At 38.8% G+C, this 15,613-nt stretch overlaps 1 protein-coding gene across 2 annotated transcripts in view; it reads left to right on the plus strand.

Moving 5' to 3' along the window:
* The window catches only part of LOC140228693 (uncharacterized), a 42,449-nt gene that overhangs the window by 8,102 nt on the left and 18,734 nt on the right, over positions 1–15,613 (plus strand). The window contains exons 1-6 of one of the 2 annotated variants that reach the window (XM_072308961.1): positions 2,680–2,835; positions 4,457–4,531; positions 5,237–5,369; positions 9,685–9,854; positions 12,551–12,656; positions 14,034–14,204. In XM_072308961.1, coding sequence (XP_072165062.1) covers positions 2,822–2,835; positions 4,457–4,531; positions 5,237–5,369; positions 9,685–9,854; positions 12,551–12,656; positions 14,034–14,204 — 669 coding nt within the window. In that variant the 5' untranslated portion in view covers positions 2,680–2,821. Of the gene's footprint in view, positions 1–2,679; positions 2,836–4,456; positions 4,532–5,236; positions 5,370–9,684; positions 9,855–12,550; positions 12,657–14,033; positions 14,205–15,613 lie in introns of those variants that run through there. The other variant, XM_072308960.1, reaches the window with a different exon arrangement.

Here is a 15,613-nt window from a genome sequence, read left to right on the forward strand (position 1 = left end):
TGTACTTGTATGCAGAATTTCTCAAGAAATTTATTTTTGCATTTTAAATCTGAACTGTAAGAACTAGTTCAAATTCTAACCAGACTATTATTATGTTTCACTTGTGGTAAACAGACCTGTTTAGACAATCAGGAAAACACAATTACATTAAGAATAAAAATCATACCAGACCTTCTGTTTTTCAAAAATTGATTTTCAGAATTCTGCCCTGTGTAGAGAAGAAGAATGTATTAGATTTTAATAATAAAATTAGACCAGCATAACAGTTCAATATGTGAAGGTGCATGCAGTGTGGTTTAGATTTTTCTGTTCCTGTAGCAAACATGTGGAGCAGTTTTGCTAGTCTGGAGCAGTTTTGCTAGTCTGGGACAGTTCTACACAAACTTTATTTTCACAGTCCTAGCAAGCACTTGCATGCATATTGCTGTCAAGTCTCTCCTGACTGGTCCAGACTTACTTGTACAAATTCACTCATAAAAAAAGAAGTTCAAAGATTTCAGTCTGATTTTTTTTTTCTCAATAAGAGTGTAATTTCAGTATCTAGAAGTAAAATAGTGTCTCTGACATGTACTGTAGTATCCATGGTACAGTAGTCTCTGCATAAGTGGGTAGTGTCTTGCAGAGCACTTCTTACACGAGGGATGGTGGTTAAGGTGAAGATTCAGCCTTTAACTTTTTGTGAGGTACTTAGAATCGCTTTATGAAATGTTAGAGAGCATACAATTCTAAGGGGAACTCAAAGTTTATTTGATGAAAATCAGTTTTGAAATTCCTGAGATATCCAAAAACAAAATAAAACAAAGCAATGCTAATAAAAGGTAGGTACCACCTTTCATTATGATCACTTTGTTTTGGATATCTCAGCCATTTCAAAACCAATTTTCATTAATACACTTTGAATTCCTCATAGAATTATATGCTTTCTCATTTTTCATTAAAGAGAATTCTCATTATCTAAACAAATCATCCAAAAAGTTGGAAACCTGAAGCCCCATCTCGATCAAAACTGTGCCATCCCTTTAACCAGAGAGCATGCTTCATTCATGTCATCATACCACACAGTGATTATGCACAGTTATCTGCCGCAAACACAGCACATTATGTCACTAAAGCCACAGCTTTTCTGTTTGGCACTTGTAAAAGACTATTAAAGTCAAGCATTTATAGCCTTTGCAGAAGTTCCGTTTCCGGCATGCAAGAGCAGTCCTCTGCATCATATCGTTTATTAGCAATCTACATGTAGTCCTAACATCTTCTATAAAACAAAGACACTCATAAAAGCTAAATGCACATGCTGCTAAACATGTGTGATATGCAGCTGCACTCCTATGCCGGGCATGCAGCCACATACTGCAGCAAAATCTGCTGTCCTCATAGTTTTAATGATGACCGGAAGTTTTGTTTTTTTTCCACAAACAGCCTGAAAAAAGGTCAGAGTCTCAGTGGAAATAGCTTAGAAATAGAAGTTATACCTGGATGTAATCATAGATGGCAAGTTCAAAAAAATTTTATGAGTGAGATTTTCATGACTCCGCATTTCGGCGCGCAAGCATGACTTGTGCGTGAGCGAGGGAGCGAAGCAACTGAGCGAGGGGATGGTGTGGGAGGGGGTGTCCGCCCTCCCACGGTAGGGAGCTTTTTCAATTTTTTGTTAATGGTGCAAGCTGGTGCATACTTAAGTGGCTATTTTTTACTCATTTTGAAAGACAAAAGGGAATATGCCTTCAATTGCAATTCTTACTTTAATCCTTTTAGCAATGCTCCCAATGCGTGAGAAAAATGGGTGTCATGCGCGAGATCGTGAGAAAGACCCTAAATGCTTGATTCTCACTCACTATGCGTGAGACTTGGTAGCTCTGTGTAATGGTAAAGTGTGTTAGTGTGTGTGTAGTTAGAGTAGTGTGTGTAGTATTGGGGCAAGGTTGTGTACATGGCATGCATAAATGAGTGTATACATTGTAATGTTATTGTGAATTGATCATATACCACACATCGAAAATAAACTTAAACCTAGGTGATCTATAGCATCTCAGCATCTCGGTTTCCTCAAAATTCTGTGTATACCCAGTCTAAAGATTTTCTGTGGGGAAACTACTGAAATAGACCTGGTTTGTGTGAAAAACATTTCCCATTTAACAGAAATGCCTACCCAATTATCGATTAAAACCTGCATTGGAACCATTTTACCCAATAATTTGCAGAGATTACTGTACTACTGACAAAAACTTATCTGCAAGCACTAATGTCTAAGTATCAACCTCAATTCCTTGTCCCCAACCTGTTCACAATATTCTTTTGTTGCCAGGTTGCATTTTGTGTACACACTGACCTGTGTGAGATAGATGCCTATTAAGTTCTTATTGCTTTGAATAGGCCTTGGAATGTACAAATGGCCCCATAGGTTTCTCTGTTTGAGTTGGACTGAGTTGCAACGAGTTGCAACTGAATAAAAGACTACACCTGCCCGTGCCTGGAAATAAAGTACCGGTAGTGGGGCGTACTATGCCATAGACGCACAACACATGCACACACACACACACACACCCTCACACACACGTGATACACATACACTGAATGTAAAGGGACGTCGCACGAACAGTCCTGGCAGTGTGCATGCAGGTGGGTATATAGTGGGTCGGCGAAGATCCAAATTCCCTCTTTCCCTGACACGCCGGCAAACGGAGAGGTTGTTGTGGAATCTGAGCAGGCGGGTGCTGCTTAAGTTGTGGTAGTGTAGGGCTGTGCAGCTGAGCTCTCAACTGGTATACTCCTGAAATATTTTTCTTCCAATTTGTGGACTTTATTTCTTGGGACTCACACAATGGCCTCTGCAAGGTACAGTAACTTATTAATGACACTTTCCAATAGTGGAAATGCTTGTCTGTCTCTATCAAAGTTGACAAATAAACATATTTCATACCCGCCATAGTTTTATCTCTTTATCTTTTCATCCAGTCAAGCTGACGTCAAATAATGTGATTGAATAGTCATGGTGCCACACAACATAGGTGATAGGAAATGAACTAGATTCAAAGTTCAATTTGCTGTAGCTTTACTCAAATTAGATTTGGTTTACCTTGTCTTTACTGACAATTGGCAGGGAAGGAATAACATTTAAAATTCAAATGTGTAGTATGTATGATGCCAAGATGAGAGATGGACAGAAAATGGGAGTGTGAATGGCAGGTATTGCATAAATCATTACAGATTTTGAACAATTTCATCTGTTACAACAGCATAAAACTTTTTCTTTGTCTGAAAATATACGGATAATGAGGGGTAACATGAAATGATGCATGCCAGTGAAAGCTGTATACAATATCTCACGAAATATGACTCGAAAGGCAATTGTGCGAATGCTTAAAGTAGTGATTGAGAATCACACTGACAGAATAAGAAGTAATTTGTAAGAGTATCAGTCAACTTGCAAATTTGGCAAGAATGCCAAATTTAATGCAATCTTAAATCTCTGTGATGGCTAGTTTTATGTCAGAGGCATGGTGGTTTTGTATGTTGTAAGATTGTAGCCCTGCTCAGGTATGTTCAGTTCAGTGTCTCCAGGCATGATGGAGACCTGTGGATCCGTGCTGTATCAATATCATTGGTGACAGATTGACCACTGGCTGTGCTCGTGGCGCCGTGCACTCTTGCCCTTGTAAGAGACTAGGAGTGCACCCAAAGGTCAAATGTGATTAGAGCTGCTTCTCGGTAATTGATTGATTTCTCCAATCTCCAGGCACCGATAATCAAACAGCCCCCCTGATCATGCCGAGCTCTAGCTTGCCTCTATCTTCTTCCAATCCCTTTATCAAAGGGTCAGAATGTGCTGCGGAAGAGCCCGAGAGCTTAGATATTGTGCATTGTCATGAGGGATATCCCGAAAACAGCTGATAATCATGCATTGTAATGTAACACGTCTTAGACTTTGTCCAGTCTGGAATTGATTTATTTTATTTTTTTAAAGAATGGTATTGCACTTTTGGTTAACCGTCTATCATTTGCATCAGATGGTAAGAGCTTGTTGCATGTTCGTGAGTAAAATTGTATCTCATGCAAATACCAATATGCAGGATGTCCTTTTTTCCCTTCTTTTCACAAAAACTAAGTAGTTTGTATCCAGGAGGGCAAAACAGAACAACAACAACAACAAAACAGCAACAACATATGGCTGTTTTGGGCTGCTTGAATTTCTGATTGTTAGTGCTGTATACACAGAGAATTTTATTTGAATTTAAACATAATGATCCAACCTAACTTCACTTTGAACTAATCAGAATCCTCTGGGTAGGAAGAGTTCTGTTTGACTTTTGTGTTTGATTTCCCGTGAGACCCACGTTGTGTTTGATTATCATGTTTGATATTTGGTCTTTGATGTAAGAATTCCTTGAAGAGTCTGACGTGATTGAAAGAGTTTTTCAAGCTGTGTCATTCCTTCTTGTTTCTGTCTCCCTTACAGCGAAGGAGCACTTTTTGGCATCGGCAATCCTCTTCTGGATATTTCAGCAAATGCTAACGAGGAATTCCTCAAAAAGTAAGTCAGGGACGTTAATGTTGCAACACGATCTACAAGTGCATATTCAGTTTTATGCTGTGCTCACATTACACAGCTTGATGATATTGCAGGTGAATATGGTTTAGTAGTATTGTTTTTATGGTTATGCTCATTAAAGAAGATAGCAGTTGAGAATGGTTCATAGTATCATATGATGTGTGTGTGTGTGTGTGTGTGTGTGTGTGCTTGAAAACAAAAACTTACCAGGAGTGATAGGAAAATGTGCAGGTACTGTTGCACGTAAAATTAGTCAGCAATTCTGATGATAATAGTTGATACTGCAGTGATATCAGTCCGAAACTCACACTACAACAAAAAGTTAGGTGTATTTTTAAGAAATTGAATCACAGAGTCATGCATTCGTGAAATTTTTGAGACAGTTGTCTTGGAAGATCAACTTATTATTAGCAGTCATCCCCCCCCCCCCCTTTTGAAGTACTGACGTAATAGTCCATTAAATCAATTCTGTGTTGTGACATAAATGAAAGGTTACCAAATTCTTATGAAAGAAACATTGGATTGCAGTTCCACTTTTGTCCTGTGTGTGCCAGAGATATTTTCATATTCATGTGAATAGATATGGCCAAGTGTAGCATGTACATGAAGTTATTTAATAGCAGATATAGCAAATTATTATATCCGGCCCTGCCTGCATAACCCATTTGATTCGTATGCTTCCACCAGGTATGACCTGAAAGCCAACAATGCAATTCTGGCCGAGGAGAAGCATTTACCCATGTACAAGGACATGGAGACAACTTTTGATGTTGAATACATTCCAGGTGGTGCTACACAGAACAGCTTCAGGGTTGCCCAGGTAAGAGTTCGTGGACCAACGTAATTATGAATATGGTGGGACCGAGGAGGGATTTTGCGTACAAATAGTGTGTGTAAACAGCAGGTGTGCAAGGTCAAGCAAAAATTCTAAAAATTTCACTTTGATTTTTCTATATTTTGGAAATGGCTCAAAGTATTCTCAGATGGGGCATGTACTGTAGACCTACATGTACAGTGTACATTGGGAGAATAATGTGTGCATCCGCTAGGATGCACACCAGTCGCCACAGACTAGTTTTTCCTAATAGTGCTATGTGTGTATTATGTGTTTGTGTGTGCGGGTGTCCGTTTGTACTGTTGATCTCTCACTTTTTTGTGGCCATTGATCATGGCAATGCACAGTGGTAGATCATGACTGACACATACACTTCATGTGAGATCAGCACCACCAACTATCAAGTCAGTCTGTTGCAGATGATGTAAAGCAGGAGGGGAAAAAAATGGAATGGAATGGAATGGAATGGTAATGGTTTATTTAAAAATTCATTTGCAGCCATGGAGATGGCTGAATTGCAGAATTTTGTACAGTATCATATTTCATATTATAATAACATACATAATCATACAATCATTCTTCGATTAAAATGTAAAACTACACAATTAAAAGACACCTGATGACCAAAATGTCAAAATTAATCAAATACACTTGTACATACACATTGTAACGCTGCAATAAAAATTAAACATAATCTTCATGTCACAATCATATATGCATACATAAAATTATAGACTAAAGTATATCAAATATACACAAATCATTATACTTCTCCAACAACTTCAAATTTTGTTTATACATGAACTGAAAAAAAAAATAGGGCGGGCAATGATGACGTAAGAGATATTAAACACTTGTGTATGGAGACGGAGAGAGAGGAACAAAGAAGGGGTAGGAAGGAGATAGCAAGAGAAATAGAAAGAGACAGAAGAGAATACTTGGAATGCAAAGACATATAAAGTAATGAATCTATTTTTCATTTTGTATTTCTGTTGGAATCATTTCAATCCATATATAATCATTCAACATTATTATCTTTTTAACAATATTATATATCATTAATAGTCAAAATTATGGAAACACTGAAATGCATTGTAATTATAAAGGGGGGGGGGAGGGGGCTACCCGCGCATAATGTAAAATTTAAAAATAAGCAAAAACTCCATATTGATTTTTTATTTTGTACCTATTCATCCTGATGTCATTGTACATAAATACAGGTAAATTGTATTAGGTCAGTTATCCCCCGAAGACAATTACCCCCCCCCCCCCCCCCGGCTAAATACTGGTAAATGATAAGGTTAAGAGTAAAAATTGGGGTCAAGGTTTAAGTTTAGGGTTAGAGCTTGGGTTAGGGTTAGAGCTTGGGTTAGGGTTAGGGTTAGAGCTTGGGATAGTGTTAGGGAAGGGTCTTGGGTAATGTTCCTGAAGGTAATTGCTCTAGATCTCGGACAATACATGGTTACAAGAATTACATTAATCAGAATAGAAATATAGGCAAATCAGTGAACAAACAAGCTTACTTATTGCTACCTGCTGGAAACTTCAGACAGTGGTAATGGCATTTTTTTTAATTTTTTTTATTGTGACTCTTGAGTCTGGTTTGAACTGGTGTGGTTTGTCATCACATTCATTAAAAAAAAAAATCAGCAACTACTTATTGCATTCAGATCTCATGATATTAATCAATAGCAGGAATGCTTTTTTTTTTCTTGCCTAAAGAGTGTTGCTGGCAAAATGGGTAATGCACCGCCATGCATCCTTTCCTGTGTCATTATTCAAATGGGGAAAAAAAAATCTTTGTAGCATTTTCCAGTGGCCTACTTTTGTCATGCACTCCCTGAGTGGAACAAGGGAAGGTGTGTTGTCCGACTGCGAGTGTCATTAAAGGCAGTCTGTGCATCCTGATGATAAGGCCGGCTGTCCGCCACAGTATCTGTCCTGTTCCATGGGCAGATTGCACCCAAAGCGGTCCAGGCTTGCCCAAGAGGCAAGTAGCTATGAGCTGTCCCCGACAGTCGTTCTCTTGCCTTGTGCTGACTGGCTAGTCACATTCCATGTGTGCACTGCATCATTCCTGATCGATCGTCTGGATGACACGTCTAGTGTTTATTGCACTAAGAAAGAAAGCTGTCATTGTATCACAAATTATGTTTTGATCAGGCTTAATATAGTCAATATATACCAGTATAAGCTCACGGGAGGGATTGAAAAGTGCCACATTGTGCTGTAAATGATACTATGAAAGTGCTTTCTCCTTGGGGGGGGGGGGGGGGGGGAGGTGTTGAACTACAAAAGTTAGAAGATGTAATGTTGATGGCATGTGGTGATCTGCTACTAGAGGTAGATTTGAGTAAAGATTTTGAGGAAAATTCATTTTTGGGTGGATTTCTGAGTCCTTTAAGGGGAAGTCTGTGTGCTGAAATTTTAAGACTAAAATGATGGCTTTGTTTTATGCTTTTATTACATGGTTAAGGAATATTTGAGCAGCTGCATGTATCGTTCACCAGTATAGTATCAGCACAACAGCTGCTGCACAGGAATCATTGTGAAGAATGTTTTTACTCTGGGCATTGCACAGATAGCTTGTTTAGAGCCTGAAGGAGTATATGCACCATAACCATTGTCTTAACACCTGCAAATAATTGAGCCTTAAAATTCCTTTATTCACATGCAGAACATGCTATTGTTGTTACATAAAAAAAAAAAAACAACAAGCATCACTCTATGCTCTTCTGCTCTACTGAGATTTCTAGAAATGCAGATGGGGGGGGGGGGGGGTGTAATTTGTAACTAATTGAACAAAATTTGTAAGGTGTCCACATACTGTAGTCCATAACTGCAGGTGTGAATCACAAAATCTGTCACAGTTTCAAATTTTGGCTTTTAATGAACTTTACCTTAAACCACAAGTTGCACTTTTATAAGGAAATTGCTTTGATTATTTCTGTTTTGTGTTTGATCAACCATCTGACTGTTTTTCATCAGGTACCAACCTATTTGCCCATGGATCATTCATTATTTGTTCATGAGAGATTCAAGATGACTTGATAAGGTGCCTTGTATGTTATCTCTGATCATATGCAGCTGGAAGTGTTATGATTGTTTTTTTTTTTTGGGGGGGGGGGGGGAGAGGAGATTTCCATGAGTTGAATGTTTTGAGAGTCTGGGTCATAGTCATAGTCTAGACTCTGCCATTTCACATAATGACTTCATATCTTTTCAGGGTGCTACAAACCCGTTTGGCCACTTTCCAAGAGCAGGTGCCATAATCCTGTTGTTGGGCAAGCAATTTGATGGATACAGTAATTGCATGCTATGAGAATGGGACCCATGCCTAAGGCCTCATTTGGGCGAGTAGGAGAAGGGAAGTCCAAAGGCTGATGTTGACTCTGAACATCACACAGTCTTTGGGGTGTCGCCAGAAAACATTCAAATGAAATGCAACGGAAATCCTTGTCAGTGATTTGTCAACAAAGACAAATTACTACTAATGGGATTTTGAGATATGATCTCATCAAAACATTAATATTCAAAGATCAAGCAAGCAGAAACGTGTGATAAGACTTGGTAGTTGTTAGCCGCTTGCCAGATGTTGAACATTTATACACAGGTCAGACATGTCTGAACAAGTTATTTTGAAAAAGCAGAGAGCACTGGGTGAAGCCAAGCCTATTGATGTGAGCTGTCCATGATTTATCTCCCAATCAAGAAATAAACATCATAACAAGCTATGTGCATAGTCTGTTAAGTGAAAATTCATCAATGAGGCCCATTGATATTGGTGAATCGGAATGTAAAAATAGGTTGAATTATTGCCCTGCCATTTACACCAGAATGAAAACGAACAAAATGTTTTCTGCTGGTGAAACTCATATGGATATCTTTATTATTATTATTTGCTAAGTTCTAGGTACTTGCCTACAGTAGCAACTTCTGCAAAAATTACCAATGTTGGAAAAATACATACCTGCTTTGTTTTTCCTTCCATTTTGGTACTTAATGTCCTTATAAGGAAAGCATGCAAACAGATGTATGGGGCTAGTTTGGTTGATCTTAGGGTAGTATTTGTGGAAGTGAGTGTCTTTCAGGTATTTGTAATGCTGAGGTATATGTACTATTAGTAGATAATGACATTTTAAGCTGTTGAGGACAAGTCCCAAGTGTATTGGGGCAAGTGTCTATGGGAAATGTGTATTGTAGCAAAATCAGCCCATCCTCAACAAGTTAAAAAGTGTTCACTTGAGCGTTCTTTTCAAGAAAGATATGTTTTATTCCCCCCCACCCCATTCTCAATCAGTGGATTCTTGACAAGCCAGGAGTCAGCACCTTCTTTGGCTGCATTGGGGACGACGAATTCGGCAAGCGTCTGAGCGAGGGGATGCAGAAAGCAGGCAGCACGGCGAGGTACCTCATCAACGAGGAGATTCCCACGGGGTCCTGTGCCTGTCTCATCACCGGTAGCAACAGGTAGGGAGGAGGAAAGGTTAAGGATATGTGTGGATGTGAAGTGTGAGCACAACTGTTAATTATACAGTGCACTTCCGTTAAAGCAAACAAGGTTATAACAAAATTCTGGTAACAATGAAGTATGTATGTCTTTTGCTGTTCATTTGTTCGGTTATAATGAAATTTCGATTTAACAAAAGAAAACTGCCAGTCGAGAGCACTTTGTTATAACGAAAGTCCACTGTGTCATCCACGTCATTGATATCATATGATGCAGTTTTTGGTACTCTGGGGTAGGAAGTAGAAATCTGCCGTTTTGTTGAATTTCTATAATTTTTTGGGTTTCAGGTTTGTACCTTGGGTTATCAAAACATGGGTGAACGTACATTTTAGTGCTGTCTGGAAGAAAGTTTTGCTACACAGCAGTGAGTTTCAGCAGTACAGAAGCATGATGACTTCACCGCTCATCATGCACACTGCGACAGACATCAGTGATCTCATTGTCACACACAGGCCACAGCATTGCACTATAGATGCATTACCAGTCCACTGAAGATGTGGAATAAGTGATCATAAGATTAATTCATTGATTAAAATGATCTCTTTCTGAATTACTGTGCAAAATTGTAATAACATGTTTCAAAAAGTTATTTAAAGTTGTGGTGGCCATTGTTGTTGTTATTATTATCATTGAAATTATTATAATTGAAATTAAATGGTAAAAGCTATCAGAACATGGCTTAATTGGCATTGAAAATGTTATTACCAACTGCTGAAATTTGGCCACCGCAATGGCAGTGTGTAACTGTGCATCTTACAAACATAAGATACCGCTACACAATGCCATAACTCAGGATGAGGCAGTACCCTGGGGTGCAACGTGGTGCATCATTTGTATAATCGCGCAGGGAATGCAGTCTTGTTTAAAGAAACATGGTCACCATTGCAGCCTTTTTGGCAGGGGGTACCAAGGACCAAAACCCTGTAAATTTCAATCACTATCTCTGTGTGCAGTTGAATGTGTAAATTCTCTTGTGTGCAGATATTATTAGAGGTAAGGAACAATACATTATATAACTGTTTGCGAGGCCCCTGCAGAGGTAGTCACAGCACATTTAATGCATACATACAGTAAAGGGGGTGCTAGGGAAAAGCTTAATCAAGGTTGGGTTTGTCTTGGAGCTCAAGCTCAGGTAGTTATCAAGCACCACCCCCCCCCCCCCACCCCCACCCATGATATTTGTGTATAAGATGTGGTCTTTTCTGCCCAAATGCTTTACCTGATATGCACATACCAAAGACCAGGTGATCTGTACAGTAAATTAGATAAAGGCCAGAATTTTAGGTAAAGGGACCAATGTATTTGGATTCCCGACAGCCAACACTTAAAGTTTTATACACTTGCCCTGGTCTTCCAGTTAGAATCTATGAGTGCGTTTGAGCGCTCTGAAAAAAAAAAGCGTACCTCATGAGCTATTGTAGAGGGGGTCACACATTTTGTAGCAACAGGGTCATTCACCTTGCATGCTTCAACCACTTAAAGATGTCCTAAGGAAAGAGAATGGATTCTTTTCTTAATGATGTATGTTCATGTTACGCACATTCTTTACTTGTGAACTTTTGGTATGCTTTTGGTACCCGTTTTGAATACATCGGGAAGTAGTCCACTATCGGCTCGGCTCAGTTCAATAGGGTACATTTTAGGAGTGTTCTGGTGCCCCTATGGTGGCGGGTTCGGTACAGTGTGGTTCGCTTTAGGAGAGCGCTCTAATGAGCGTGCAACTCATTTAAAAAGTAAGCAGTCCCAGATGTGCTGAGTTGGCAATAAATTCATGGTTGAAAGGAGCAAAGGTCGCAAAAACACTGTGCAAACCTCGAGACTGTGCTCATACACTCACTGGCCTCTGTTTGCATTAGCATTTGTGGTATATCTGTGTTAGTCAAAGAGCTTTGCTCAGTGAATCTGGGTTGCCTTGAGCTCAGGAAATAGTACAATCTCCGCTTTTAATTTCGTGGTATTGGTGACAGCAGATTTCACCCAGTTAGCCAGGGTATTTGATTAGAGAAAGAGAGAAAAGGGGGGGGGGGTGGTGCTCATATTTTTAGTGAGTGTTTCTTTAATTCTGTGATAATATTAACAGAAATTCCTAATTTTATCTCGTATCGTATTATGCAGACACTGTAATATTCTGACAGTTTTATTTGACTAAGAAGAATTATTTCCTGCAAGGCTTGATTTGACCCAGAGGGTTTGAAGAAGAAAATTTGTCATTATCAAGAGTGGTTGAGACAGTAGTCAGAAAACCTTCTAAGATACATATGAATCAGATCTACATACACATAACTGATTTCAATGTAGGTGCTGTAGACCAATGTGAACTTTTTCTTTGTAGTCCTCAATATTAAAAAATGAAGTGAATGTTTGTGAATCATATATATATATAAAAAAAAAAAACATTATGATGAAAAATATTCAGGTTACTGGTAAATGAAATTGATTGAACTGATTCAGAATGGTGCTTTAAGGACCAACACTCATATTTTGTAGTTTCGTAATTCACTTAATTAGTTGAGTACATTTTTGAGTACATTTTATTTTCAGCTAGGTATACTCCTAGTTCATATGGGTGCACTGCTCTGCTACAAAGAGAATTGTTGTAGAGTGAGATTGTTATATTAATCCTTCCTCTTTTCTCACTTTGGATGACTCGTTCCAGATCGCTGTGCGCGAATCTTGCCGCCGCCAACCACTACAAGAAGGATCATCTCACGCTCCCAGAGAACTGGGCTTACGTCGAAAAATGTGGAGTCATTTACTCTGCTGTGAGTCTGAGATCCTCTCTGCATTTCGTAGATAATGACGATGGTTAAAACTGTTGATGGTGATAACGGCGATGTGCTTATGATGATGGTCCAGAAGAGAAAATGTAAATAACATGACAGCAGTGGTTATGATAAGCAAATATGATGAAGAAGAGTAGAAGAAAAGTTAATTACCATTTAGTAATGTACAGTTGAACCTCTCGTATCCGGACAAGTCGGGACTGGGGCTCATCCGGATAAGGGATTTGGCCGGATACGGGAGACTCAATGCTTTAAACATGTACATATACATACACATGTACTGATGTAGCCCATTGTAGTACCACATGTAGTAATGTGTATACTGCAACCTTTTCATTGTTACACTCAGTAAGAGACCCCAAAATAGAGGTTCGTGTTTGCAAGAATGAAATCATTTTCTTTTATAAATTCTTGGAATGATTTACCTAAATAATTATTAAGAAATGTATCAAGTAGATCTTGAAAATAAACCGTACTCAGCAAAGTCGACTGTAGGTCGCCATTGTTAGACTGAGTTGGGAATCCCCCTTTCCTCCCGTAATTATTAAAAAAAAAAATCACGGCGAGATTGCGTCCGTATAATAGAGAGATCCGGATAAAGGGAGGTCGGATAAGAGAGGTTCAACTGTATTCATGTTTTCTGTAAAAAAAAACATACAGGGTAGGCACATTAAGTTTGCCAACTGCTATACAATGGTGCCCTGTATGCAAAAATAGAATGACAAATAGTAGTATGATTCACACAAATAAATGAAATACCATGTAAAAGAGAGAAAGGCTTATCATGATGGTGATGATCAAGTAAATGATAGTATTGTCATATATGAAATTGATGATGAATATGAGAAAAGATGATTGTGATATTGATGGTATTGGTGACAAGGGGTGTGTCAAGGAATGTGATGTGCAGAGTTAGGAGGTAAGTGGGAGTGATGGTGCTGGTAATTGAGATGATGCTTACGAGGAATACAAAAACTGTGATAGCATTCATCACAAATGTGTGTTGTTCCCTTCTGCCTTGTGGAGATATGATTGCATCGTTTTGTAGTACATATTAAGTCTTATGATATAAAGGCAATCATTGATCCCCCTGCTTCATTTGTTTGTAAGTGTTCAAAGAATGTGTACATATCTTGCATTTATATAACTCACTAGTCTGTTATGTGTTTGTTTTTATAGTGTTTGTTTTTTATCGCAATGTCCAATTTCTCTTGAAAGCCAGTTCAGTATGGAAGCCCAGCAATCAGTCATTGGACCAATAGTTATATATATTTTTAGAGATTATATGCTGTGATATCATTTACCCATTCTGCCTGTGTCCTCATCGTGTACTTTGCTACAACCTTTCATGTCCAGGGTTTCCATTTAACCGTCGCTCCAGATGCCATGATAGAGCTCGGCAAGCACGCTGCCGAGAAGAACAAGATCTTCTGCACCAATCTCTCGGCACCGTTTCTCAGCCAGTTCTTCAAGGAGCCCCAAATGCAGCTGATGCCCTACGTCGACTACCTCTTTGGCAATGAGACGGTGAGCTTGTTCATAAGTCTTTCTGCCAGGCAACTGTAGACCTTTACAGTTTGGGAGCTGTTCTGTCTCATCACCTATTTCTGCCATGACTGGGGGCTTCTATGACAATTAATGCACTGACATACACTGTAGCAATGCGCCAGATTATTGCATAACCCATTAAATCATACTTTCTTCTTATTTTGGAACCCCCCGTTATGGCGAACTTCAGTTACAGTATTTTAAAAGCGAATAGTCCTATAAGCCAGTTCGTTGTTTCACTTTCTTCATGACTAGAAAAAAGTCAGTTGTACAGTTGTACCAACAGCCATGTTGGTTTCTATAATCACCAAGATGAGCATCTGCAATATAATGATTATTTATGTAATCCTTATAAATGGTGCTTGCCAACACATCTGCCTAACAGAAAGCCAGGTATTTGTCAATATTGACACACAAAAAATATATATATATTTCATGCATACGGTGCAAAATAAGGAAACGAATGCTTTAAAAAAAAGTGTTCATTGATGGGCCATTCTGGTCACCTGGTTTAAGCACGTTCATTCTATGTTTGAACATAAAATCCATAAATTAATATGTCGGGCAAGCTTTTATGCTTTATGTTGCTTTGAAAATGAATGAAGTGCATAAGCAACTGAAAAAGAAAAAAAAGGAACGTTATTTGTACCAATGTGCACATGGGCTAATTACGAGCTGGCTTATGGTGATAAAATACACCAAACCAAAATGGAGAGTTGGCATCTTAAGTTTAGATTGAGTGTATGTGGCCATTTATTAAACCTGTTGAGGACGAGTCCCGAGTATACTCGGGCAAGTGTCTATGGGAAATCCGTTTTGTGGCAAAATCAGCCCGTCCTCAACAAGTTAAGTAAGCATATAAATGCCTTGAGGCAGATGACCAAAAGCAGTTCAGTTCCCCTTTCAGAGGACTAGGTGATAAAAACACACATGACACATTAGTGCTAGATCTTAGATAATAGCCATTGATGATAAATTGCCAATTACAACTTTTTTTTTTCCTCCAAAGTATTAGAAAAATAATTCAACACCACTTTAGGAAGATAATGTCTGTTAATTATATCGTGAACTGAAAGTGAAATGTTTGAGACACTTGTAAGGCAGTGCATGTCGTGTATCAGAAATCCATGCCATCAAGTCTTCCATCTTTCAAGACGGACTATTTTAAGCAGTACATTTCATGGGTTTCTTGGCTCAGTTTGTGGTGGTATGCTGTGAAGAAATTGAGGCTTCTCTATTCTGCGCATGCTGTCAATCCTCCAAGAGCAGGCAATCTTATAATGTGAAGATCAATGCGCATGGATATTTTGCATCGTTGAAACAAGCAGACAGCTGATATGATTACCATTTCTATCAACTACTGTGACCATTTGGTTATGCTCCCGTCA

Source organism: Diadema setosum, chromosome 5, assembly GCF_964275005.1.
Source record: "Diadema setosum chromosome 5, eeDiaSeto1, whole genome shotgun sequence".
NCBI classification, from domain to species: Eukaryota; Metazoa; Echinodermata; class Echinoidea; order Diadematoida; family Diadematidae; genus Diadema; species Diadema setosum.